Here is a 27,783-nt window from a genome sequence, read left to right on the forward strand (position 1 = left end):
ATTTTAAAGCTGATTTAGTTTCTGTTGGTGTCAGAACTTGTGACTTCTTTTCTCTTCTGATCTTGAGAATTAATAATGAAAATAAGATAAATTAAGAAACCCACCTGATTTTCTTATCCTTACTTTCAGTCAAAAAAGATCCAAGCCCAACTGAAGGAGCTCCGTTACGGGAAAAAGGATTTGATTTTTAAGGTAAGTTTTATTTCACTATAGTTAGCTAAAGTATTAGAGTTAATAAAGTATTGAAGTCATGTGGGGGTATGAGAGTTGGCTTTACCAGTGTAGAGCTAAGGAATTGTTTCCTTCTCACCATACAAAAAAGAGCTCAAAACACCAAAGACACACATAATACTATAAAGCAATTTCAGAATTAAATTCATGTCCCTTTGTCAGAGTTCTGTCTCTTAACCCATGCAACATAATATCCTTTAAGAGCTAACAAAAATTCACATTTCCTATGATGGAAAAGAATGATAAATAAAAATTTTCACTCACCTTCTTCATTTTATAGATACCCTTGTAAACAGGAACTTACTAGTCCCAAATGAATCCACTCCTAATTGCAATAATTTAATTATGGTCCTGATACCCTGATTCAGTGAAGTACTCAAGTTTACATGCTTTGCTAAATTGTGTTTTACCTCAAGTAGATTGTAACTTCCTTACAACAGCCTGTGGCTCTCTCGGGGTTCCTTGGATCTCTGTTGGCCCTCTCCACATGTCTAGAGCCAGCAGGTACCCAAGAAATGGCTTCAAACTAGAGGACCTTTATTTATAAGGAGCAGAGGGCAGGTATTTGAAATTGAAAACCAGTTTATTTGAAAAACAATGCTACACTAACCAATTCATTATCTGGGTGTGTGAAACTAATTTTTAACCATGTGTTTAATATGGTAAATAGAGTCAAAGACAAGCAAAATTATGGGAAATTGTTTTCATAGCATACTGACTGGATGTGGTAAATATTTATACCATTCCTCTCTCTAAAGTTAAACTGATGTCACCATATGTGTTTTCCTCCCTATTAGCAGTAGTTAATTACATGCCACAGTAAACCTGTTTCCCAGAGTTGCAGGGTGTTTATTTCTGTGACACAGACTATGAGATTCTGCATTTCCCTACAGAGAAAGAGGTGAAATGTTTAAAGGAAAACAAACCAAAAAAAAACCCTACAAAACCACTGAAGTCTTGGCAGCAGAGAACTTGTGTTAAACATTAAATTATAGATGAACCTTGATGCCTGGGCTTGAAATAATTGATTGTGTAATTTTAAATCTTTGATAACCTTTTCTAGCAGGGCTTTGTGTGCTCACATATGTATGAAGGTGGAAAAGTTTCATATTTTCCAATCCAGTTCTGCAAAGTGTTTGTGTACAGTTGGCAGTCAACCATTTCATAAACATGCATTCACTTCACCCACGATTTGCACTTGTTTATATTAAAATTGCTATCAGCTGCAGAGTTCAGCTGACCATGCATGTTCAAAAAATAAGTCAATTTAAGACATTTTAAAGAATTCTTCATTATGTTCCATGTACCATAAAGAACTTTCTTTCCTTAAAGAAAGCTTTCAAAAAAAGCAACATTGTTTTCCTTCAATTTTATTTATATGTTGATTTATTTAGCACAAAAAGAATGCTCTTATCTTTGTTGTTGCTTTTGCATTGCCTTGTAAGTCTGAGTGTAACTTCTGCAGCTTAGTGTTAAAAGGAGATGATAAGAGAAAACTGAAGGATAGTTTCCTATGGGACTGTCATATCAGCTTCCCTGAGGGAATGCTACACAACTCATCTCACTCTCAGACAGGATCTCTGGCCTGGGTGTGTTTATCCATTCAGTGTGTTTCCTCAGCATCTGGATCTTCTGTGACCTCCCTTGGGAAATTTAGCAATGCTGCTAAAACAAGAACAAAAAGCTATTATAAAACATCACTTTAAAACATAATTGTTATGCAAAATATTAGAGGGGTTTTTTTTAATATTTTTGGCAGAAATCTTAAACCAGAAACTTACAATAAGCTCTGTAAGCTACAGCCTGAATTCAGTCCTTTGCATAACATCTGAATAGAGTCTGGAAAAGGAGACTTACTGGTTATTACACATTTAATGTGTAACATTTTTAAACATCTTGTTTTGAGAGAACTATCAAAGACTTCAGTTAGGAAGATGTTCTCTAAAATATTTCCCTGGACTGTGTCAGAAATGACACAATGAATGAGTAGAAAGTAGCAGACTGAACCTCCTGTTATCTTTGTTTTAATTTTATGATGTCTTGAATCTTCCTTACTGAAATTTAAACCATATTAAGTCCCATAGATTTGGAAAGTAGATATTTAAAAAAAAAAGCACACCTTCCTTTAAAACAATAGTCTGCATATTTTGATATTATTATCCTGTGTTTTACAGTGTTCCTTTTTTAGATTAAGATGTAAAATTTTTCTTCCAGTCTTGTTTCTCATTTTGTGTTCATACCATAAATGCATCATGTTAGTAACATCTGAACTTGTTTGGTCTCTGTCCATTTGAAGTTCACTAAAATGGACACTGAAGTCCAGCTGGACATTTCACTCATGCTGAGCAGAGCAAAAGGATTTTTGTAGTCTGTACCCACAGTGTTCTTTGCCTTTTCTACAAAAATGTGACATATTCACTGGTGATATCATCTTGAGTCATTCATCCCGACTTCTCTAGACTCATTTTATTGCTTACTCCTGTCTGTATTTAGCATCTTGTACTTGTCTTCAGTGAATGTCATCCTATTTTTTACCAGTTTGTCAGGATAAATTTAGATAAATCCCATCTTCTATGACACATAGAGTCCTAGTTTGATGCCACCAGAATATTTAATGAGTGTGTGTATAGTTCAGTTTTCATTTCCTGAATGATATATACGAAACAAAACTGTCCCCTCAAGAGAGTGTCTGATTATTCTTTCCAGTACTTTTCAAAAAATGAATTATTTTATCAATGGATCTATAAGTCATGACCTCTTCAATTTCTGTCTTTCTGGAAATGGGCACCACCCTTTTTATTTTCCAGTCTTCAGGTTCCTCATCCACTCTGAGTCTGTAAGGAACTGAGATCTTAGAGCTTTACTTCCTAAAGCAATAGAAGTGATGATGTACAACCATGACTAACAGAAAACAATCAAGTGAAAATACTTATCTATCTGAATTGGACAAAGTTGTATTAGAGGAAAAAAAATAACTTTTGCCTAAAAAAACAATAGTTTAAAAATTCAGGACTACTAAAAAAAGTAGCACTGTGTACCAGAGCATTTAAATTAGGCTGAAAAACAAATGGTGGTGGAAATAAATCATATATCAGTTCCCCTAAAAATATAAAATAATTTCTGGAAGAAAGACCTAAAATAATATTTGCATCAAAGATATCATGTTCAGTTTTCCTCAGCCCTTGAGAGATGACCTCAGTAATGTGATTTTGTATAATTATTTCTAGCCATGATTTGATTTTGTCTTTTGTAGAAAATGCCTTTGAGTGTACCAGATAGTATCATAGCTGCAAGTATTGCAAAATGCTTCTCTTCCTCTTGAGCTCAGGAATTGTCATCTTTGTGCTAATATTACTAAATATTTTTGAGTAATAGATCAAGTAATTTGGTAGTTACACATGCAGATCAGGTTATCTACAAGCCTAGAACTTACTGAGTGGTTTGCATTTCATGCTTTGGTTCCATTTGCATACATTGGTTTATGCAAAGCTAGAGAGTAAGATTGATGGCACTTCTCTTGCAAAGCATTTGCAGCACAAGGTAATTACAAAATCAGTAAAGTTATATGTTTAATAGTTTAATCAGTAATTAATGCTCTTTCACAGAAGTTGCTGTGTCTGGTGATGGATGCCAGACAGGAACATGTTGCTAGGGAGAGCTGAATTTTCATGTTGCAGTGTGATAAGGTACAGCTAGGTTTTTTTAAGACACGTTTGAAAATAGTTATATTTTCTTCAAGGACTTTCTTTGTTTGTCAAAAGTCATCATGATGTCAGGTAGAAAATTTTAAGTGTATTCTTCAAAGCAATTGCATTGCTGGCTGAACTAATGGAATCCTATTGTGGGGTTTATTCATGTTAGAAATTATCATTCTATGAAGATTGTTCTGTTTATCTGTGGGTTTCTAGGAAGCAATAATTTTACAGAATTCAGGTTTTGATGTTTTGAAAATAATAGAGTTGAATATAAACTCTATACCAGGAGTTTTCTGTTGATGAATCTGGCAGGCCACATCCTGAGGTGGATGACTGATGGGCTAGGCTGTACAGACTTTTATGGGTTAATATCATGAATGAGAATTGGTGTTTTCTTTGAATTCTTAGACAAGACATTATGGGATCTTCCTTGAGGCATTTCTACTCTGTAGAATGAGTGTTGAAATTAGTCTTCATGGTATAGGATCCCTATAGCTCTTGCTGTATGTGGTAGTTCAGTCTTAGAAACTGCTAGGGTTTTTTTTTTTTCCAAGTGAGAAGGCTTAGATGCTTCTTTGTTGGTTTGTTTTTATAATGATTTTTTGATTATTCACTTTGGGCTTCTTTTAAGTTCTTGATCGAGTCAGTATGTTTGCACACTTTTAGATATGTGTTTAGACATTGCCTACTGTTGGCTGTGTAATTTTGGTTTTCAGGTTATGAATAATTTGTGATTAGATCTGGCTACTTATTACATGTAGAAAAATTCTTTAAGACAGGATATTATTGAGTTGCTTTTCCCAGTAGAAGCTGATCATCCCTCTAGGACAGAGGAAGGAGTAAATGCTTCCAACACTCTACTTCCAACATATACTGGTATGCCAGACAGGAGTTCTAAAATGCTGCTCCCTCAGTGTTTGTTCTCTTCATGCTAAAATAACCAAAACAATTGATTAAAGAGAAATCATGTGGATTGGTTATCCATCAGAAATAACAACTGGTGCTTAAACCGAAGGTGCTCTGGCCTGATCCTGAAAGGAGGAAAATCTCCTACAGAAGACAAAAAGGCAGAGCAGGCTCAGAGGTGAGGGATGTGGCTCTTCTCCTCATGCACATCCTCTGAGCCTGTTTCTCCTGAGAAACAGTTCTTTTCCTTTAGTCAGAGGCTGAGTACTTTATTAACTATTTCACTTCCATGGAATGAGATTTATGTGAAGAGCATGAGGGTTGGAGAAGGGGAAGCAAAATTTCAGCTTTTAGGAAAGCACAAAGGTCTTACTTCCTTTCTTTCATGTACATCCAAAACACTTAAAGTGAGATGAAAAAGCATTGTGGAAGAAATGACCATTAAGAAAACAGAGGAGCTTTGAGTCTCTGCAGAAATTATGCTTCTAAGTGACTTTTCCACTTGTTGTCAGTGCTTGAAATATAATTCAGATGTTGCTGAATGGGTTTTGCTGCATGTCTGGTTAAGTGGAACAGCTGCCAAACAGTGTTATTCTCAGCACCTTGTGTGATACTAAACACTACAATTTAGAAGCACATGTCTCTTTCTAAGTGACAAATAATGCTTCCTGAATAAGCACAGTAGATTTGTGTTTACCAGATAATTTATTCACATTGCTGGTTAAGTGGTTTCCAATTAAAAAGTTGTCCTTGTCGGAAAATACAATCAATTATAAAATAAAAAGTTTTACAGGAAATATATTTTTTCTTACACGTTCACTTAAGGTCTATGTGGAAAAAAATGGGAGTTCAGAAAATGTAATTTGTTTAATGTGCAGTGAAACATTGCTTACTCAGTCATGTTTTCTAATTAAGCAGAATGTGTGATAATTTTGCCCTTGATAAACAGCAATTCTTGGCATGAAATACAATGCATTTTAAAAATGACATAAAATCCCAATTTGTCACGTCTTGAACTGAAGAAAACCCAGCCCTGACTGTGTTTATCTCTGCATGTGTGAGTAACCCTTCTAATGTGAAGCCATAACCAAGGCATTTTTGTCCAACAACAAAAAAACCTTTGCAGTTTTGCATAAGAAAAAGAAAGGGAATGGAGAATATTTTTTTTCCTGAGTAGTTTAGTTACAATTAAAACAAAACAAAACACAATAATGCCACCACCACCAACAGCAAAAGCCATCACTACACATTTTATATTCCACATTGACATGCTGTAGAAGTTTCTAGGGAAGAAATTCTAATAAGCCTTTTAAAAAACATTCTTTTACTGTGCTAACAAGCATGCAGTGCTTGCAATTGCTGTAGAGCCTGACCTGAACTGTAACCCTTAATTATTCTGGGGGTGGAATTCATATCCCACTATTAATGCAGCATAGATCTGGGAGCAAACACCATTAAAATGTTAAGGTGAGCATCACCCCCTGGACCCTCCCCCTGACCCACAAAGTGCTTTGTTGTGCTAAGGAAACCTGTTTCTGGGGTTTCTCAGAAGGAATATTTCACTGAGTCACTGTGCTGTTTGTTAAACTGTGCCCAGAAATAGGATCACAGCCTGGTTTGGCTGACCTGTGCCTTCAGGAAAAATTTAGTAACTCACCTGCAATGTGAATTCAACCTTGATGTAAAAAAAAAATTTCAGAAAAAAAAAACTTGATTATTCTGCAGTTTTGGGACTAAGATATAAATAAATAGCATTACTTGCAAGTGAGTGATTTATCAAAAATTCATTTTTAATGCTAGGATTTTGTTCTCACTTGATGTCAGGTGGATTGATATCACTGGCCTATTGGCTCAGTAATCTGTGAAGTAAAATAAAGAAAGTTACAGAAAAAGTCCATCAAATTATGACAATATTACAAAAAAATAAGAGTAAGGCTTGATAAATGGTGCATTCAGAAAGACTTTATTAGTACATATGAGTCTGTCCTTTGAAATAATACTTTTTCACCATAAGCTGAAGGTGTTTTACTCAACATGAGCAGTGTTATTAAGAGTAGCGTTGATTAACTTATTCTTTTTCATCATCTGGCAGCACTTAAAGAAATGGATGAGTTCAAGAAAGAGGTTGTGAAATTCATAACTTTAGCTCTGGTTTTCCACTGATTTAAACTGTAACATTGATCATGCTGAATGGAGGAGTTGCCTGGTTGTCTGGCCTATGCCATGTGCCAATCCACCATTTGCATTTGACCCTAAACCTTCAGCCATGCAAACAATGAGAGGTGACACCCTGGCCTCTCAGCATGTAAAAAACCAATTGTTTTGTATAATTTTCCTTTTAATGGCAATTCAAATTATAGATACTGTTCTTGCAGAGTATGTGTTTCCCTAAGGTGAGCAGTCTGAGTGTGTCGAGTTCCTAGCGAAGAGGGGAGAAAAGTGTTGGGTTTATTGAGTATGTAAAAGCCTCTTCTGAACCTTTGTACTCCATAAATTTCATATACATTGTAAAAAAACAGATCTCCTCCTGAAGGACATGTTGTGTCATACAAGAAGCCCAAAATCCCTCCTGGAAAGGTGCAGGCTGCTTGCTTGACCCTGACCTCAACTCAAATCTCCCCAAATGCTTTCTCTGTCTGTAGCTGCATAAATAGCTGTTCTTGTGACTTTTCCTTTTCTCACTCAAGGGAAAGAGATGGAGAAACAAATCTGAAGTTGAGCCTTTGTACACCAGCAGATAGGAGCATTTCACAAGGTGTCTCTATGTATGAATATTTGGGCATTTTCTCATTTCTGTTTATGCCAAATTCTGCTAATGTGAGCTTCTCATTATTTAAAACTACAAAACAGAGTTGCAAATTACAAACAAAAATCAGATAAATGATCAGAATAATAAACACTACTTAAATGCTTTGAATTTTCCAGATGTATAGTGTGGTATAATATTAAATATATCATACCATGGAATTACTTTTGAGATTGAAATTAAATTTGGTCACATAAATGTAACAGATTTGAGCCCAGTACCTATATAAAAAAGAAAATAAACTTTTTCTCAGGAGAGCAAAATAAAGCCCTGAGGTCTGGTCTTTTTGCAAGCAAATTGTAAAATTTATATTGTGTCCTGTCAATTATAGGGGGAAAAAATGCATTGAAGATTGCATCAGCTTCTTGTTCTTTCTTCCTACAGGCACAACAGCTCACGGATCTGGAGCAAAAACTGGCAGTTGCAAAAGATGAATTGGAAAAGGCAGCCCTTGACAAAGTAAGAAGTGTAACATAATGTAAGGATGTTTATCTCTATCAGCTGTGAATGTTTCAGTGTCGTTTGACAAAAACAAGTGGAAGTGTTGCCATGATTTAGATGCATCCTTAATTGCATGTACCTGGAAGTAGCACTGCTGAAATCAGTGAGACTAATTATGATGCATGAAGTTAAGGAGAGCTGGAAAGTTACTTAAGAGAAGGGCAATCAAATCAGAAAGAAACCTCTCAAAAACCCACAGAAAGCCAAATGTTGCAATTCTTTATGTGCAAAAAGAACACTAATGAGAATGTGCCTGTAACCAACATGACTTCATTGATAGTTCAAAGATGCAGGAAATCAATGGGTCAGTCTTGTTAGAGCAGGAGGGATGTGAACAAGCCAACTCTTTGGCTGGCAGAGGTGCCCACTCATGTTGGGGAGGTTTGAGGGGACAATGCAGGACACCTTCACTCCTGTCAGCTACACAAGAGGGCAACTCCCATCTGTATCTAAGGTAGCTGGGAAGAAAATATCATGCAATAGGAAAGCAGCAGATCAGGGAGGAAAAAACTTCAATAAGCTCTTAAAGACTACTTTTTGGTTGTTTCGTTTTCTAGTATTTTCAGGCCATTAGACATGTTTAGAAAAGTATGCAACTTGCTCTGAAGCATTTTTCTCTAATCTTCAATACTGCAATCACCAAAATCATTTTCTTGAGTGAGGATTTACATTCAGCATTGCAAAATGTCATCCCTGTAAGCAATGCTCACAGTAGTCTTATGCAAACCTGTGAGTGCATCTGGTGATATATCCCTTATTTATTTTTAGTAAACAGAACTGAACTACTACACACACCAATTTAAAATTAAGCATGTTCCTTCTTTCCTTCTTTCACTCACAGACAGGGGCTCTCACTAGTGCCAAGACACTGTGGCAATGGCAGGAGAGCAATGTTTGCTGTAAATATCTTCTAAAAGCAGTTATTCATTATAATGCACAGTTGTGAAGGAGCAAGTAAAGGGCATTTGACATTGGAAACTTTTAAATAAGAGAGTGCTAGTAAGGGATTTGTGTCTGCAAATTAAGAGGGGCTTTGCAGCACACCCAAATCTGACCCTCTGCTTCAACCCTACTGAATATCATGGGATTTTAACTCAGGGCTCATTTATGCTTCCAGAGGCTTACCAGAAGGCCTGTGTCATCTTCCTGCAAGTCATCACTGAGACAATCTTTGGATGGTGTTGCTGCTTGCATGCTGCAAAAGTGCAGTAGAAATGGCAAACAGGAGTAAAAAAAAGCCATGCAAAGCAAGGAAAAAGACAAAGTTTGTGACAGTGACAGTTGTGAGAAAGATTAGAGGTATCATTTTACATACACAGTATGTGTTGTGTAATGTTACTTATACATATATTTTTCAGCTACTTTGGCTGTGATATACCTTGATTTATACATCTTCAAAAAAAATCTTTGAAGGTTAAAATGTAGCCTGTATGCTTAGGCACATTCTTAATGCAAAGAATAAGAGCAACTTTGTTTGTTTCATTTTTTAAGGGCAAATGATGCCAAACATTCCCTGAAATGACTATAAAGAAGTTACCTCAATACCTGGCTTTTAACTCTGTGTCCTGCTGTGATGGAGCAAAGATTTAAAATGAGATTTCCTCAGTGCCCTTGTTATCTCTGTTAGTAGTCCTTAGTGTCTCAGCTAATAGCACTCAGAGGCTGCTATTTTCATTAAACATCTATCTGTATTTCTGGGAGTGAAATAGCAGAGCTCTAATGTGAATTGCAAGCACATCACCACTTGAAAGTTTCAGTTTGGTTTGGTGGACAGTAATGGATCTCAACAATTGACAACCATATTCTTAACAGATGAAAGCACTTGTGGTTTATTTACTGTACACTGCAACAGCATAATATGCTCATTAGGGGAGTAATCTTTGCTGGATAAAAATAGATCTTTATAATTTGTGGAAAAATGCCAATTATTCTGAATGTTATAAACTAAATTCCATGCAGCAACTGCATCTTTGCAATAGTTGTCAATGTTTACTTCTCTTCTTTAACTATTCTATGTAAAAGTCTGGAAGCTGTATGTTATTTAGCACCTTGTGGATTTGTTTCTTTTCAGATAAAACAATGTTTAAGAATTGTTCGAAAAAAAAAAAAGTGGGTAAAACTACATGGGGGAAGAGAAGACTGCAGTGACTTTCTAGGCAGTTTGGTGTCTCATGCAAAGTAACTTTGCATATGATGATATTTAAAAACTGCTTTAAACAGCTTTAGTTTCCTCCATTAATAAGAATGAACAATAGCTGCTTGTAAATATTTGGGTTTATGCAGAGAAGGAAAGCAAGTAATTCTGTTCATAATAGCACATCTTAGAAAACTGATAATTTCTTCTTTTCCCCAGGAGTCACAGCTGAAAGCTCTGAAGGAGACTGTGCAGCTTTGCCTGTCTTCTGTTCTGCACAATCAGCCTCCTGCTAAGAGTCTAATCCCTTCAAAACCAGATGAGAAGCTGACATCCCCAGCTACAAAGGGCTCAAAGGTTCCATTTCAAGCGCCAAGCACCAAGGTATGATTTCTCTTTCGGATTTTTTTTCTTGAACACCTTTGAAAATTTGTCCTGTAAGAGCATCAAACTGGAACTAAGGAGGATTTTAAATTCATTGGAAGATGAGGATGAATTTTGAGGATAATTCTATGCCTGTCTCTCATGTCAATAAACTTTTTTAAAAGTTGGAAAGCAACTACTTTTTTGCTGAGGAGCAAAACATGTCTATCACTTGCTAAATGGATCATGTCTGCCTAGAAAATCTACAAGGAAGATGGATTCACCTCTATAATATTTGGGGATGCTGATTCATAGGATGATTTACCTGTTAGGCACTGATAGTGTGTGGTAATATAGCACTGTATAGTAAGGCAGTTTTTGCTTAACATGTTTTTCTAGTGAAAAAGACTGATATAAAAGCATAAAATAGTCTGGAATGCCCTAAATAAATTTCCTAAAAGGAATCTGTGGAAGTGGTAATAGGCCTTAGGGAATCTTCCAGTTGTGCAAGATGGGAAGGGCAGTTTAGGATGGGAAAAAAATTATGGAAAGTGTTTTGATTCAATAGATCCAAGAATTTTGATACAGTGAAGATTTACAGTGCTCAACAACTGTCCTGATAATCTTCATCTACAGTGCTGTATTTTGCTCATGTATTCAGATGATTCAGTGGATCTAAAAGAAATCTGATTTCAATTAAAAATGAAGTTTTATGGAAGAATGACTGAAGGAAACTTTAATGCCCTCCTTAAATTCCAAAGTGTTTTCCTAAAATACAAGTAGGAATTGGTAACTCTTAGCCAATTTGTAATTTTTAGGCAGCAGCTGGTGGTAGTCATTATTAGTACAGAAGCTGGAGAAAAAAAATAGTAATTGTTCTGCATGTAATTAAAATTGAAATATAATTTCAGAAAGCACAGCATAATTATAAAATTGTATCACACATTGCTGATCTCACAGTAATTGTCCATTCCTTAATAACTTTTGTACAGGAAAATGCCTGATTTCCCAAATATTATTACCTTTGAAAATAAAGCACTATCTTAATTAGTAATTAATTATTAATCAATTAATAGCTAATTAGTAATTAGCAGCACATAGGGATAATAGTGCTTATTTAGATGAAGATCACTGGTTCTCTGTTCTGCAGGGCAATGGCCTGTTCTTTTGTAGGTCATACAGTCTGAGCTTCACTCCAGGATCTCAGGAGACAATTTTTCCTCATTAATTGAAATTTAACTGAAACACAGAACACTCTTCCTTATTTTTAACACGATCATATAGTTTAATGTTTCTGTACTTAAAATCTATCAGAATTTCTGTGCTCTAGCCCTTTGAGAACCATCATTTAATCCTCTCTATTCCAAAGCTCTTTAATCAGTTATATTGCCTCCTTAGTAGACATTGCTGGTGTTTCTCTGTGCTTGGCATGTGCCATGAAAATGTCTGAGAAAATAATGGTCTGCAATCCTCTTCTACCATACACTGACACCTCATTATTGTAAATCTGTTTATTATCTGTGATTATAAACCCACAGAAATCTGCTACTGTGAAACAGGGTGTCAAAGAATCATAGTCAGCCCAGAATTATACCCTCTGTGCCTGAACTGGATTATGGAAAGTTTTTTGGGTTTTTTTATGGTGGCATCCTTTCCTTTGTATGTTTGCCTTATCTTTTCTTTCTTCTTACAAGCCAACTGACTCTAACTGTATTTGTATAGATTTCTTTTTTTTTATTTTCCATGATTTTCATGAACACTTTGCTATAGCAGGTTAGTATTTATAGGTGAACACAAATGTGTCTGATTGATAACCCCATGTAAAAATGGAATCTTGAGATGAGAAGTGTTTATGCATCATGTCATGTCTGATAAACAGCAGTTTCACCTTCAGGAAGGAAATTATGATTTGTCTGGTAAATATCTTATTTAAAAGATGTTCTCATCCATCCTAAAAATTGTTTTCTAAAAATGTCAAGCTTATTTTAAATCCATTGAAGGGCACACCATAATTCTCTTAAAGTGATCAAAACCAATATTAGTCTGGTGTACATTCTGTGGCAGGTCTTAAATGAGTTAATATTTACAATGCACAAGAACTTAAAATAGAGAATTTTCCATTTGAATTGGCTCCAGTATTTCAGACAAAAATGATTTTACCTGCCAGGTACCTGTTGAAACACCAACACTGCAAACATTGACCATTATGAATGGATATAAGGCTCTGTGCATACAAGTTCAATGAGACTAATGACTAAAACCAAGCATAGACAGAAGGCTGATCATTAATCCTGACCTGTAAGGTCTTCAACTTTCTGGATTGTGGAAAATAATTTTTATTATATAGTTTCTTTTGCACAGTAATGCCACAGCAATAACCATTCTGAGTTCTGCCACTTGCAAATCCTTCAAAATTGGTTGAGTTGTTGTTTCTGGGTTTTGTTGTAGCAATTTCTTTACCTCATTCCCATTACAGAGGTGAGAAAAAAGAGAAAAATGAAGAGAAAGGAGGAGGACTGAAACACCATTTTGCTTTTTAACCTCCAAATGAGAGCCTGAGGGCCTGGGTACTGGAAGAGTATTGTTAGTAAATGGAAAGTGTAACATTTACTGGGCTGCCTGCTGTGGGAAATGTGGGTTGGCATAATCCATGAATCACTGGTACTGACTTTTTATTGAGGCATTTTCTGCACTTACTGTACCTCAGCACAACAAACATCTCTGTGACTTTATATGGAGCTAGTAGGTAGAATGCATTCTTACTCCATTTGTATTAATTCCTCTTTCTGAAAAAGCTTAACATTATACCTTTAAAAAAGTATTGTAATAATAGATATCATTCAACTCTTTTTGGCTGTGATACTTCTGCTCTGAATGCAACAAAATGAGCTTTAGTAACACTGGGGAAAATTAATGACAAACCAAAATCAGATGTGAAACAGAAGAAAAGCCAATTTCCATAGTGAGGTTGAATACACAGATGAGGAGGATTACAGTGAGACAGCAGAGTAATAGTGACAGCTTTGCCCTTATAGTGCTTTTGCCTAATTTAAAAACATTGTATTCCCCAAATGAATTCCTGCATTATAAATGCCCTGTGTGTTTTGTGTATTCTTGTGAACTGCATTGTCTTAAGAGTGGAAATAGACATGGATTTCAAACTGTGAATGACAGCCCCCTCCTACATGGTCCATAGTGTAGGTGGAAACACTACGTAGCATTCCCTCCTCAGTGTCCTAATCTTGATGTAGGAAATACAGGTTGCATGAGAACTATTCTGCTGTACAAATGGATGGCACAGGGAACTACCACACTGTTTTTAAAAGATTTAAAGAACTCACAATAAAATACATCACTTTTGTTGTAAAGATTGCTTCAAGGAGCCATTGCCTCTGCCTCACAGGTGTCGTGAGTATTGTGGACTCCAGCATTCACTGCTCAGTGTAAGAATTCAGAAAGATTAAAGTATGTGGGCCATCCTCCTTTTATCTGGAAATAAGAACTTAATTCATTGCTCATTAAAGTAATCTTGGGGAACTCTATGTCATTTCTAAACCTGAGAGGCATTCTTCTTGGAGCAGGAATGAGGAGAGCTGTGAGACTGCTCAAAGGAGGCACAAGTCTGGAAGCTTGTTCAAGAACAAGTTAAACTCTGAAAGGCATTTTAAATGGCCACATCAGAAATTAAGAATCTGAGTTTTCTCTGCTGGGGGGAAATAATACATTTAGAGTAAATTTAAGCTCACAGTTGTTCTGAATGTATAGACACTGAGCATCTACTACAGACACAGAGCAAGGCTGTGGAAAAAATAAAAGGATTGTAGAGTCAAGAGTTTCAGCTTCTTCACTAATTTAATTAGGAAGTTTGAAGTTTTTTTTAAACCTATTTATGAAGGGTCTATGATCTATCTAGGAAGACAGATGATTTTTTAGGCTCCAGACTGTATCCATGTCATTCTACAAAATTACAAATGATGGACATAAATTTTTTTATAAAGCAGTAATTCCATAGTTAATTATTTTTACTAAATACTAGTTATACAGTTGTCATATTACTGATAAAAGTGTAGGATATCATAATTGAGTAGAAAAATAAGTATATGTGTCCATTTCTCCAAAATATAAACATATTTTTCAAAGGAACAAAGAAGTGTCTGAAATGTGTAGGCTGGACCTGGACTGGACAAAGTGGGGTTTAATTGTTTTTTTTAAATATTTTTGTAGCTTGTAGAAAACTACCCCAATAGCTTCAGATTCCTGAAAGATTAAGCAGCTGACCATAGCAATGTATCATCTTGTCTTTCTCCCTTTGTAGGTCAAGGAAGAAACCAAAATCAGAACAAATTACTTCAGGAAATAATTTCTGTTTTCTAAAACCAGAGCTATTTTGCTTCATATAATTTATCATAATATTCCAGCATAAATGAAGGTTCTGACCCTTTGAGCACAGCCTTGGCAAATTCTTTCCTCAAGAACTTATGAATCAAACACAAAATTATGAACTTATTTTTGTTCTTATAGGAAAGATTAAGATGCTGAGTGCTTTTCTGATTCTGATGGGTCTGATTATTTTTAGTCAGGGTGACCTCTGTATAACTTGTTGAAAACCTTGCTTGGAAGCTGTTTCTTCAGGCATTACATTTTAAACTGACATTATGACATTACGTCAGTAAACAACCCAGATCTTGTGTGTAATAACCCCATCCCAGAGGCAGAAAAATGTGCAGATAGACTTCTGAAAAACAGAAAATGCTATGTATTCTGTATACTATTCCTTAGAGTTAAGAATAATCAACCTCATTACACTTATTTCTTTTCCTATAAATAAGCATTCAGCTCGCAGAGAATCCAAAATTTCCTGAGGAAGCTTTTTTAAAAGGGTCTGTTTCAAAAAAAAAAAAAAAAATCACAAAATATAAGGCTCTACCTGGAAGAGAGGTGAGTTTTAAACAAAAAGTCGTCCTCCTCTGTTGGTTGCCATGGTAAATGAAAATTCTGTGTAATTGCAAAGAACACACAGAGCAAAATTTGGCATTTAATTGAGCTTCAGGATAATATAAACCAATACTCATGTAGCATGGTATATTTGGAAATGAGTTGTATGCTTACAGCTGATGGAGGAAAATAGTCTTTATCCTCAAATTTATAAGAGGAAACAGCAGCTGAACCTAAAGGCACAAAATATAATACCTGTGGTCAGTGATAAGCAAACATTAAGAGCTTTGAGGGCAGTGAATAGATCTGTGCTCCATAAAAGCTGTAGGAATTCAGTCTCTGTGGTATCTCCATGCTGCTCTATTTTTGTTGCCTCAAACTTTGCTTCTGCCAGAGTTAATGAGATATCAGGGACACCTGCAGTCTCAGTGACCTGTAGATCATTGCATTCAGCACAGGGATTGGAAAACCCTAATTAAAATCTGAAAGAGGCAATTATTAAATGCAGAGTCAGCCACATTTTTTACTTAGCAGTAATGACACACAATCATATAACCCTTTCCTAATGCTTAAATATTATGAGAATAACATTGAAAAATTACACTACCCATTGTTTTAGAATTTTCTTTCAAAGATAGTAAGGAATATATGTCTTCTTCTAAGGTACTTTACAGATTTACAGACTTTATCAGAGATCTCTGATACTGTGAGAATCTGTAAGGTTAATGTAGTAAGAAATTTGGTTTTAAAAAGACTAAAGGTCATTCACATGCATGAGCATGACTTCCATGACCTCTTTCTTCATGTGAGCTTCTGTTCTGCCTTCTATTGCTCTCTTTGGGCTTGTAGAGTTTTCTGCTTGTTATGATCAACAACCATAGTCTGGCATTACTCTTAATGAGGATCCCAAAGAGTATGGCAATTCCTCCTCATATCTTGGAGTCCCAGAAATTGCTTCAGGTTGAGTACATTTCTGCTGTCTCCTCAGAAAGCTTCCACACAATTTTTTTTCTACAGCTCTTTCTCTTAATTGATATATTTTTAATAAAATTTTATTACCTGCATTTAGCACCAGGGATGATTAAATTGAAACCTGAAGTTCTTTGTTTTTATTACATACTTTAAGGAAGTCTTCATTATTACCACATAATCTTTATAGTAGATTAATTTTAGATCTTTTTTTTTTTTTCATTTTTCTAATGAGTACAACCAAGGGAAATTGGAAAAAAAGCACCTGGTATCTTTTATTTAGTCCATAACCCAAAACCAGTGTCATTCACCTTCAAGTTTTAGTGACAGGATCTTTATAATTTTCTTCATTTCATTAACTATTTGACCTCACTCCTCTTTGTCACAGTGTCTAAGTAGCTGGACTGGTCCATTACCCTAGGGTTCAACTCTGAAATTAGCAATGGGTTAATGGGCTCAAGAGGGAACTGGTAACTGTTTATTACTGCACTTTTTGTGGCTGTTAACTGCAGCTCAGTTTGCCTATGTATGAAAAACATTCCAGTCTCATTTCAAGTGTCCTCCTCTTTAATTAATGTCTTCTCAAATGTTTCTCTTAAGTCTCCCACAAACTAGCCCATAATGTGTCCCAAAAATACTGTGGCTTACTACTCGGTGGTTGAAAGGGAATGTGACTATGTATGATTTAAATTTCTTTTGGAATGTTTTTAAATAACATCCAAAAAAGATTCTTTGGTATAGCTGATGTTCTCACATGGAGGTGGGGATTAGCACAGACAATTTACATCTGTCTTCCCAAATTCTGCTTCAATCTCAAACCAGGCCCCTGTGCTAGAGCAGCCTCAGGCTTGATGTGACATTCAGCAGCTTTCTGGACAAGAAACTTGTCTTCTTCTCTATCAAACTGAGAGAAAATGTCAGTCTCAAAAAGAAAAACATTTCTCCAACTGACCTCATTTATGAAACTTGTGTCATGGTTCAGAAGGTTTCCAGCTTCGCTGTGTAGGTCCTTCTGGGCTCTGTAACTCTTCCAGGTTTGGACATCTTGGTTTTGTCTTCAGAAAATACAGATGTTCACATCTGTGACTGTAGCTTCAGTAGCTGCTTTGTTCATCTGGGAAGACTGTAATTGCCTATAAAGCATATTCTGACAGTGTGCATTATCACTGCTGTGAAGTGTAAGAAGTGTTATATGATGGTCATTATCCCACAGCTAATTGCCTTTTCCTTTGTGAGGACTGTAGAAAATCAAGACTATTACTGAAGAAATGTGTTGCTTTGGTTGTTTCAGTTTCTTAAATACTATAACATCAAAAAAAACCCTGCCTTATGATGCTTAACATGCCTTAATAGTTGTGTAAAGCAAAGTGAAGGGCAGCCTGCTTGAAAATGCTGGAAAAACAGAGAAGTAGGTGGTGTATCTTAAAGGTGCACCTTTAAGATACCATCTCTCGAGCCATCCTTGAACTTTGCATACTATAAAATACCAGGTGTTTGAACATGCCCACTCTATAAGAAAAATAATGGTAAAATGTAGCTATTGATAAGGGAATGTGAAATTATTTCTTTAGATACAGTGCAATATAGGTAATTGATTAGTATAAACATATTTGGTTTTTTTTTCTAGTAATACTATGTGTCTGATGAGCCAAGAAAATTTCTGTTTTTCCAACTTAATCTATTTCCTTTTCTTGTTGTTCTAACTACAGACACATTTACAACAGACAGCTAGAGAGTTACAGCTAAACAAATGGTTATTAGAGGAAATTTGAAGTTAAATGAGCCATATCAAGTGAGCTAATTGCATTTTGGCATTAGACATGAATGTTCACAAGTAACTAGGCTACTCAAAAAATAGACTTTTACTGTCTACCCCAGTCTCTGATACCATGCTGGAGTAATGTCTTGGCATCAGTGAATTTCTCATATAGTCATACACAATAATTACAGAAGAAACCCTTTGGGTCATCTACTCTCAGGTGGTATAATATTTGCCATGAAGGATTTCTAGAAAAATTTTGATTTCTACCTTGAAAATTTTATTCAAGATTTTACCACTTATATGAAAACTCCTGGATAATGCTTTCATCCATTTCCATTCAGTACCAGAAATTCAGCAAAAAAAGGAGCTATAAACACAAAAGTCATACCTCCTTTCCTGTGTTACATGTTGTGACCCAGTGTAAATGAAGTCCAGATTCTGCCTGTCCTGACAAGGACATTCATTAGGAAAAAAACTTAATAACTCTCCCACACCCTCTGTAATCCATAGTTCAGCTAAGCAGAATTATAACCACCCCTTATTTTTTATTACCCTTAAGCATGTTTTGGGCTTTTTGCTTTAACTCTTATCTAAATAAGAGATAAACAGACAAAATCTAGACCAGGGCAGTAACTTTCACTCCACAATACTTTAGAGTCCAACATATTGTATCACTGATGAGTGCTCCTAGAAGCATTTCTGAGGAAAGCACCACCTGAAGCTCTGGGCATTTGCTGTCCAGCCCATTATTATTTATTATTTCAAATGGACTCATGTGACTTAAGCTTGTTCCAAACACATGGAATGATGCAATGTGGACTTTTTTAAGAGCCTGCATGAAAATGGCTTTCCCTGTCAGGACAACAAATCATGGCCAACTCCAGTACAGCCCTGGCAAATTATGTATTGGCATGTAATCAAGGCAGCAAACCAAAGAGATGAAGAAAAAGGACACAGGTAAGCACATGACATACTACTGAGTCAGAAGTTACTGTGAAAAACATCATTAAAGAATTGATGTAGAAAGAAATTAATGACTTTATAAGCAGTATGTCCAATATCTGCCTCTGTGCCTACTATGAAGATTGCCATTTCCTTGATGAAATTTGGATTTAGACTACATTTCATTATTCTAAATTATTTTGCTATCAGAATCGTTAGGCACAGCATCAAGAATTGTGGAAAACTGTGAAAGACGGAGATGTTAAAACTTGAACTTTTCCAACTGTAGTACTTTTCTGCCCCTGTACTCAGCCCTGGTGAGGCCACACCTTGAGTACTGTGTCCAGTTCTGGGCCCCCCAGTTCAGGAAGGATATCGAGGTCCTGGAGCAGGTCCAAAGGAGGGCAGCCAGGCTGGTGAAGGGACTCGAGCACAGACCCCATGAGGAGAGGCTGAGAGAGCTGGGGCTGTTCAGTCTGGAGAAGAGGAGGCTCAGGGGAGACCTCACCGCTGTCTACAACTCCCTGAAAGGAGGTTGTAACCGGGTGGACGTTGGTCTCTTTTTCCAGACGACTTTCAACAAGACAAGAGGGCAGGGTCTTAAGTTGTGCCAGGGGAAATTTAGGTTAGATATTAGAAAGAATTTCTTTAGGGAGAGGGTGATCAGGCATTGGAATGGGCTGCCCAGGGAAGTAGTGGATTCTCCGTGTCTGGAGATATTTAAAAAGAGACTGGATGTGGCACTCAGTGCCATAGTCTAGCAACCGCAACAGTGGTAAAAGGGTTGGACTCGATGATCTCTGAGGTCCCTTCCAACCCAGCCAATTCTATGATTCTATTTTTTAAATTTTTATTTTCTGATTTTATAGTGATAATATTTCACCAGTCACTTTATGCAGAGTCCTAGGAGTGCTACATGATTGAATTTATTTTGTATAATGTCTTTAAAAACACATTGTATTTATGGAATAGAAATACACATCTCAGGTGTTTATAATTTGTCAGAAAAGACTCATTCTCCAGAACAAAAGTGCCATAAGCTACAGAAAATGGCCTTAGCATGGCTGGGTTTATGTACAAGCACTACTGGGCTCTTTATTTAGGCATTGAGCTAATTTGGCTATGCCACAGTCACTGGAAATATGTGATGTTGTTTGAGCAGGAATGCATTCCTGGCACATTCCTGGCAGTGTTCAAATATTGAGCAGAAGGGGGCTAAAATTTATAATCCTTACTACATAGGCATGGCTGGTGAGAATAGTAAGGGCTTAAAATTTTTATATTCCTCTTTTAGTTGTCCTGACCCTCCAGAGCAGTCCAGCTTCAGCTGATGGAGAAGGCAGCAAAAAACAGATGAAGCAAGGAGAGGCAGCAGCCTTGCTGGTTAAAGCTCCAGCAATGTACAACTCAGTATTTGCAGATTCTCCTTGCTTTGTAGGCAGATTCTGTAGGCAGATTTAAAAAAAATAATAATAAAAAAAAATATTCCAGTAGTTCATTACTTGATTAGAAAAGCTCTCTCCAGGAATGGAGATGAATGTTTGTGGTATCAGCAGACCTGTGGGGGACATATGGCCCCATTTGCCAGGAGCAGATGATAAACTGTGCTTGTAAGTACAACTAATAGTTTACAGGCAATAAAGGGCTTAATTCCTTTTAGAAAGGAAAGCTTGTAATTAAACATGGAATAAAAAACTTGGTGCATTTGTAAAATGCAAATTCTTTGATAGAATCACACGTATATCAAGTAGGCTGGGGAGTTATAATGCAAAAATTAGTGCATTTATTAGTACAGATTAAATGTACATCTGTTGGCACAAATTATTAGTACATATTAGAAATGTTTGCCTCTATTTTTATCTGATCTCTACCAAAATCTATGCTGATTCATATCAGTATTTCTCTGTTTAAGTGACTGGTTATTTCTTTATTAAGATTAAGGATCAGAGTCAGATAATCACATGGTTCTTCCAACTCTTGAATAATTGTTCAGGTTCTGATTTCACTGGGATCAAAGTGGAAAAACTATTATATTTCTGACACAGATCTGCTGAAAGTGTGGGTACAGAAGAATCAATACTTGACGTGTCTGTACTTAAAATGACCTTAGAGCTGCTGTTGTTTCCCTTGTTTTCCATTGTTTTTTTATTTTAAATTGCTGTGAGATATTGAATGAATGCCAAAGGCATGCAGGATGCTATAGTGACCAGAGAGCACCTTACAAATTAATTATTTACATGTTGGCATCATCTACTGAGTTACAGACACCAGGGGACTTCTAGCTCAGTACTTGGGTTAGAACTTCAGCTCAGCTGTGCAATTGTTAACCTTGAGGGAATCAGCTGCCTTCTTCTCCTTTTCCAGTTGTGAACATAATCATAGAATCATAGAATTGGCTGGGTTGGAAGGGACCTCAGAGATCATCAAGTCCAACCCTTGAACCACTACTGCTGCAGTTACTAGATCATGGCACTGAGTGCCACATCCAATCTCTTTTTAAATATCTCCAGGGATGGAGAATCCACTACTTCCCTGGGCAGCCCATTCCAATGTCTGATCACCCTCTTGGTAAACAAATTCTTTCTAATGTCCAACCTAAACCTCCCCTGGCACAACTTGAGACCGTGCCCTCTTGTCTTGCTGAGATGTCATAGCTTGGATCATCATGAGGTTTAGCACAGCTGTAGCTCCAAAATATGAGACAATCTATGCAATTAGGTGTCTCCGTGGTTCATCTTCCTTTGCATGTCTGTCAGGATGTAGCAGAACTGCAGAGGTGGAAAACAAAAGTTAATGTCTAACCCCTACTGCAAATGGAGTGGGAGAAAAAAGTGAGAACACAGCATCCCAAGTGCATGATTTTAAGATTAGACTAACCACAGTAGAATTGCATAAGATTGTTTCAATATGAATTTAGAACCAAAAAATAGCAGAAGCACATCATCTAGCTTTTGTTTGAAGTAGTCTACAAAACAAAGTTACTGACTTGCATGAAAATTCTGTTGAAAAGGAATAAAGTGGTTACGTAAGTGCCCAAAGCAATCAGACTTGATCAAGGTGACCCTTCGTCCTCAAATAATAATATTCTGCCTAAATATTTACAGTATATTCAGTGTCCTATATAACACATACTGATCTGAGATCTCCAATCACAGCAAGCTAGCATAAATCTCTATTAGGAAGACATTAAAAAACCCAGCTTATCTTCAGATACATCATTTAGAGATTAAACTGTATTTATTATTTATGGAAAAGGTTGTGTTTTTCTCAGAGTGCTAAGAACTCTAGAGGAATGTGGAATACTGATGTGGTAGATAGATATCTTAACCCATAATACAAATTAAAGTCCAGACCTACCCTGCTATGCAGTGTAGTATTGGAACAAATGGTGTGCAACCTGTGCTCTGCAGTTGGGTGTTTTTCAGTTTTAACTTTTTAATATAGGCTATTTTTAACGTTTTGATATTCCTATGCAGAATGTCAGCTGCAATTTTCTTACCATTCTGATTTATATCTGCTCTTCTCTTTATATTTTAAATGCATGTGAAGTTTCAGGAAACCTAAAGTATATTCACTTCACATGTTTAGGGCCTTAAAAGAATACTTGGTTTTGTTTGGAGAGGAAAAAACCCTGCCTTTTAAAAATATTTAGATATTAGTGATATTTAAGTGCTTTGTATTAGGTCTGTAGTGTAGATAATATTCAACAGAACTGATCCTTGGAATAATTATGGAATATGAAAAGTAGATACAGTTTTTACTGTGTCCAAACCCAGCTATTTCTCAAATTGCTCCCAAAACTTTTGCTTGTCATAAACAAAAAATTAAATCTTTATAATTGAAATACAAATGATTAATGATATGAATGCTAGAAATCTATTACTAATTCCTTTATCAGCACAGTAATTCAAGAAAATCTGGATATTCTATGTGGCAAATCCAGTCATATTTCTGGCCCAGCTAAATAGAGCCTTCAGTAATAAATGTAATTCTTTCCTTGGTCATTTCAGAGGTTACTCTACTTTTATTTAGGCAGTAAAGGTTTAGGTGTACTGGGTACAATAAAATTCCTTGAAAACAGTTTAGCGATGGTATTTTTATGTTCTAAAATATATCCAATGACATATCCATGCCTGTATGATCTAAAGGGTTTAGGATCCACATCTTTTGAGATATTTATGCAGCAGCCTTAACAACACACTGTCAGGTGAATTATAAAAATGTCTGCAGCATAACTTTATGGTAACCCCATGGCCTAACTCAGGGTTGAAGTCCTGTAGTACCACACAAAGGTTTTCTTCCAGATCTGTGACAGAATGGGAAATCAATCCAAGGGATTGGTTCTAAATCTCAGACATAAAAGGTCATAGAAAAAGGCTGCATTTGGGGATTAAAAAAAAATCAAGGCAAGGCATGCTTTGTAGGAATCCCACCAGTTTTGTAAGACACTGAGCCTCTTGTATGTATGCAGCACTCAGTACATCATTAAAGGCAACACTAACCTTCAGAAAGTCTATCATTAACCCAGCTTACTTCTAAGGAGGCAAATTATAGAGCATTTCTCTCACCTGGGAAAGTCAAGACTAATAAAAGCTATGCCTACAGGTGGGGTACAAAAGATCTAAGAAGCCTTGTTAAATTTCCTCACTGAGTTCTAGGAAGTGTAGTTTATTTTTTTGTTCTTCAAGGCACAAACTTTCATATCCTGGTATACACTTACAAAAGGAGAAATGCTTTTCATCTCTTTATATCTCAGCCAAATGATTAAAGTGAGACAGAAGCTTTGGACAGCTGTGGGAACACCTACATGGTCACAAACAAAATCACAACAGACAATCATACAAAAAAAAATAAATATTTTACCAATTCCAATGGTTTCTGTAATGGAATGCAGTGGCACTTGATGATGCTGAAATCTTTTTACTGACAAGGTATAATTTCCATAGGCTCATTTTACAGAATCTTATAGGTACACAAATGTTTAGCCTTGTATCTATGTTCACTACATGAAAATAAGCTTGGATAATTTTAGCAAAGCCAGACCTCTTTAGTTTGAGCAGAATATGAGCCAAATGCCCTTTAAATTCACTTTGCAATTATTGTCTTCTACTAAAATAAAGAGGGTAAACCATAGCCTAAATTACTACAACTAATACATCAGAAGTTATAGAGACTCATGATGCTCAATATGTTGCATTTTTCATTGGATTAACATAAAATTACTGGGCACAGGTGCTTCTGTAATTTGGATGCATCTAGAAAATGTTGGTGTTCAATGACCCTCCAAGTTGAATTATTGAGTTTTGTGGTGGTTTTATGATGCAGGGCTATTTCTAGGAATGCTGGAATACCATCTGTCCTCACATTTCAATTTTTTTTCCTTATATTACAGAACACTTATTTATTTTTCTATGAAACTCAGTTCTATTATCTACAGAAAATTACAGATGGGGTTTTTTATTAGTAGTTTTTCTTGTAAGTGCACAAGTTCTCATCACCCAAAGTATATGGCAGTAGAAGAACTGCCCTGTACACAAGACCCTCTTGAATATCCTTCATAGCAAACTGTTAATAATTTTATACTTACACAGATTAGTTCTCTTATCTAAATCTGTACTTTAAGTTTGATTTTGAGCACTATTTTGAGGGGAAGTAGTATGTGGAGATATTCAGAGCTTTAGTAACAGCATGATTTTATTGAAGGCTAAAATACCTTTATTATTTTAACTTTCTAATTTTTTTCATACGAAGGGTTTTAGTAACAGAGGAATGAAGCATAAAACAAGAGAACAGAGAGTTGCTACAGTGGACCAGTAAGGACTAGAAAAGTTGTGGTAATCAGATAGCTTTTTATGATCTGCTCTCTGTTCATTACACATTTATACAAACTTGACAAGAATCAGTGTCCATCCTATTTTTCCACCTTCTACAAAGAGGGGAGTGGATTTGTCTTTCTTTTCTCTGCACCTGATAGCCTGGGGATTATAAACATTCACTGGATGCTACTGCACAGACTATTCAAGACACATAGAGCTTTACAACAGAACAAGTGCTTCACAGTGAATAGTCTACATGATCCATTTTTCTGGGTTTTTTTTTTTTCCTATAACCCATCACCAGCCATTTACAAGTAGCTTTTTTTCTTGCTATTGTTTATGAAATATTCTAAGGCCTATTCAACTCCTGTTAAAAAATAAAAAATTAAAAGCAGGAAGTTGATTGCTTACTGTCCTTGATGTAAGTGACTGTTTACTCTTATAATCATAGTATTTGAAAGTACAAAATGGGAACTGTCAAAAAACCTCTGGCCCTCTCCTCCCAAAGAATAATGCATGCTCTAGAGATCTTGCAATGACCTTCAAATCTCAACATATCAGCAAGTGTAATAATAATTTTTTCAACATTGACTGCCTCTCCTGAAAGAGAATATAGGAAAGAAAGCATACAAAAAAAGAAGAAACCCTTTACTATCTCTGATTTTCATGAAATTTTTCCTTGCATATTGGAAACATACCATAATTTATTGAGTTTTATTTTTTATTTTTATCTTGTCAGTTAGAAATAATAATCTGGACATGTGACTATCTTCCCATTTGTTTGCACTTAATATTTAAGTAAATACATCATTTGGACTCTGTGTTGCAAACTGAGGTACAATGAATCATCACAGAGATGTTCTTATTGATCCTGAGAAAACTGATTGCAGACATTTTTTATGAGGATTTTACCCCTTCAGCTGCATGGACATACAAATGAGAAACTTCTGTTGTTACAAGGGAGAGAGGCAACTGAAAATGTTGGTTTAAGCTTCTGCTAGAAAACCTGTGTTGTCTGAGATATACAGTACTTTCAAAAGAAGATGATGAGAGATAAAGCAGAATTCAGAGCAAATGATAAACACATGTGGCTTCTTTTTGTTTGTACACAGCTTGATGTTTTGGGAATATAATTAAATTGGCATCCTTTACCTGCTCCAGCTCTTTCTGTTGAGCACTGCTCTCCCCCAAGTCCCTCCTCCTTTACCAGCCCCCTTAGAGGCATTTTTGGGATCAATTTAAACACTAGATGCCTGCACATAATTAATGGAGTTCCACTTCATAGCCTAAATGCAAATTTTGTATATTACCAGAAGAAGATGAGCACTGTGCTGCCTTTCATGGAGAAAGGATGTTCAGTTAGAGATGAGCTGCACTGTGCTGAAGTGGTTAGTAGCTACTTTTTTCCCCAAGTAGATCGACTTTAACTGGAAGAATTATATAGTAGAAATTACTACAAATGGGGCTTGAAAACCTCAAGATATCTTCCCTAAACAGAATTTTCAAATTTTTGTTTTTTGCTTTTAGAGTTGTTATTTCAAGAAACCCCAGAACACTTAACAATTAAAAATTTCAAAGCAATAATGTAGATACTATATGCAACATAATATAATGCTGGCAGGCATCTGCAGCTGGGAGGTAAAATTCTGCACTCGTAGTAATGTTATGAAAAGGGTGATTCAGGAAATTAACATCTAAATATGTCATCTATCATCCCAAATGTTCTATTTGAAAGAACAAGTCCTTTCCCTCTGATGGATGTTCAGCCATTTGAGGTTGCTGTGAATGTTAATCTTGGAGGAATTCCATTAAAACCAAACAGATACATGTGAAATATGAGGAAAAAGAAAATCTGTTCTGTTGGTATCTATGTTAACGAGCCAAAGATCTTTAAAGATGTCCTAAGAACTTTAACTTATAATGAGAGTAAGGTTGTCCTAGAATACTTACAGAAGTTCTGATTGCTGTGCTCACTGCTCACTGCTGACATCATGTGTGCCACCAAGGAGCTGTTTTACACCTTAAAGATACCAGAATATAATGCAAATTAAAACAAAAAAAAAAAATATCAAGGGCACTTCTGTTTATTTAAGAAACTGTATGTAGAAGTTTAAAGATCTGGTACATTGTAGGAGTTGCAGTCCTTTGAGAAAAAATTGCCCTATATAAATATAACTCTGTAGATGATCATTAAATAGGAATTAAAACTGAGCTGTGCCTCTTCTGTTTATTGTTGAACAATGTTGACTGTACAATAGAGAAAAGCTCTTTACCTCTTCTGCAAACATAGACAAATACATGTGTATGTACATACAATGACCATCACTGTCAAAGAAATAAATATATAGCTTAATTACAGTTATTAGAACTGGAGATCTCATTTATTTCTGTGTGATAAAGAATTACTCGGGATAAAAAGAAATGTGGTACAATAATTTCCTTTATACTCCGTGTCCATACTCATACGTATTTATCTGTGACTTTTGTTTCGGTAAGATAAAATACTTTTAACTTTAACAATTCCTTTTAAATACCTGAAATTTCTAGGGCTAGAAGGGCAATCCAAAATCTATCATACAGTCTTAAACACTGCTGTGAACATCTGTAATTGCAAATTCTGCCACTCAAAAAAAGAGGAGGGAATGAAATGTTTTTTCTTGACTGCAATAAACATGTGAGGCAGGACGTGGCAGTGGGTCTGTGTGCAGGTGGGATATACACAC

At 35.9% G+C, this 27,783-nt stretch overlaps 1 protein-coding gene across 1 annotated transcript in view; it reads left to right on the top strand.

Moving 5' to 3' along the window:
* LUZP2 (leucine zipper protein 2) overlaps nucleotides 1–27,783 on the top strand; it is a 127,370-nt gene that overhangs the window by 88,769 nt on the left and 10,818 nt on the right. Inside the window, exons 7-9 of the mRNA XM_008504785.2 lie at nucleotides 130–192; nucleotides 8,023–8,097; nucleotides 10,493–10,657. Of these exons, the coding sequence (XP_008503007.2) occupies nucleotides 130–192; nucleotides 8,023–8,097; nucleotides 10,493–10,657 (303 nt within the window). The remainder of the gene's footprint in view (nucleotides 1–129; nucleotides 193–8,022; nucleotides 8,098–10,492; nucleotides 10,658–27,783) is intronic.

The sequence above is a fragment of the Calypte anna genome, chromosome 5 (assembly GCF_003957555.1).
Source record: "Calypte anna isolate BGI_N300 chromosome 5, bCalAnn1_v1.p, whole genome shotgun sequence".
Taxonomy (NCBI): domain Eukaryota; kingdom Metazoa; phylum Chordata; class Aves; order Apodiformes; family Trochilidae; genus Calypte; species Calypte anna.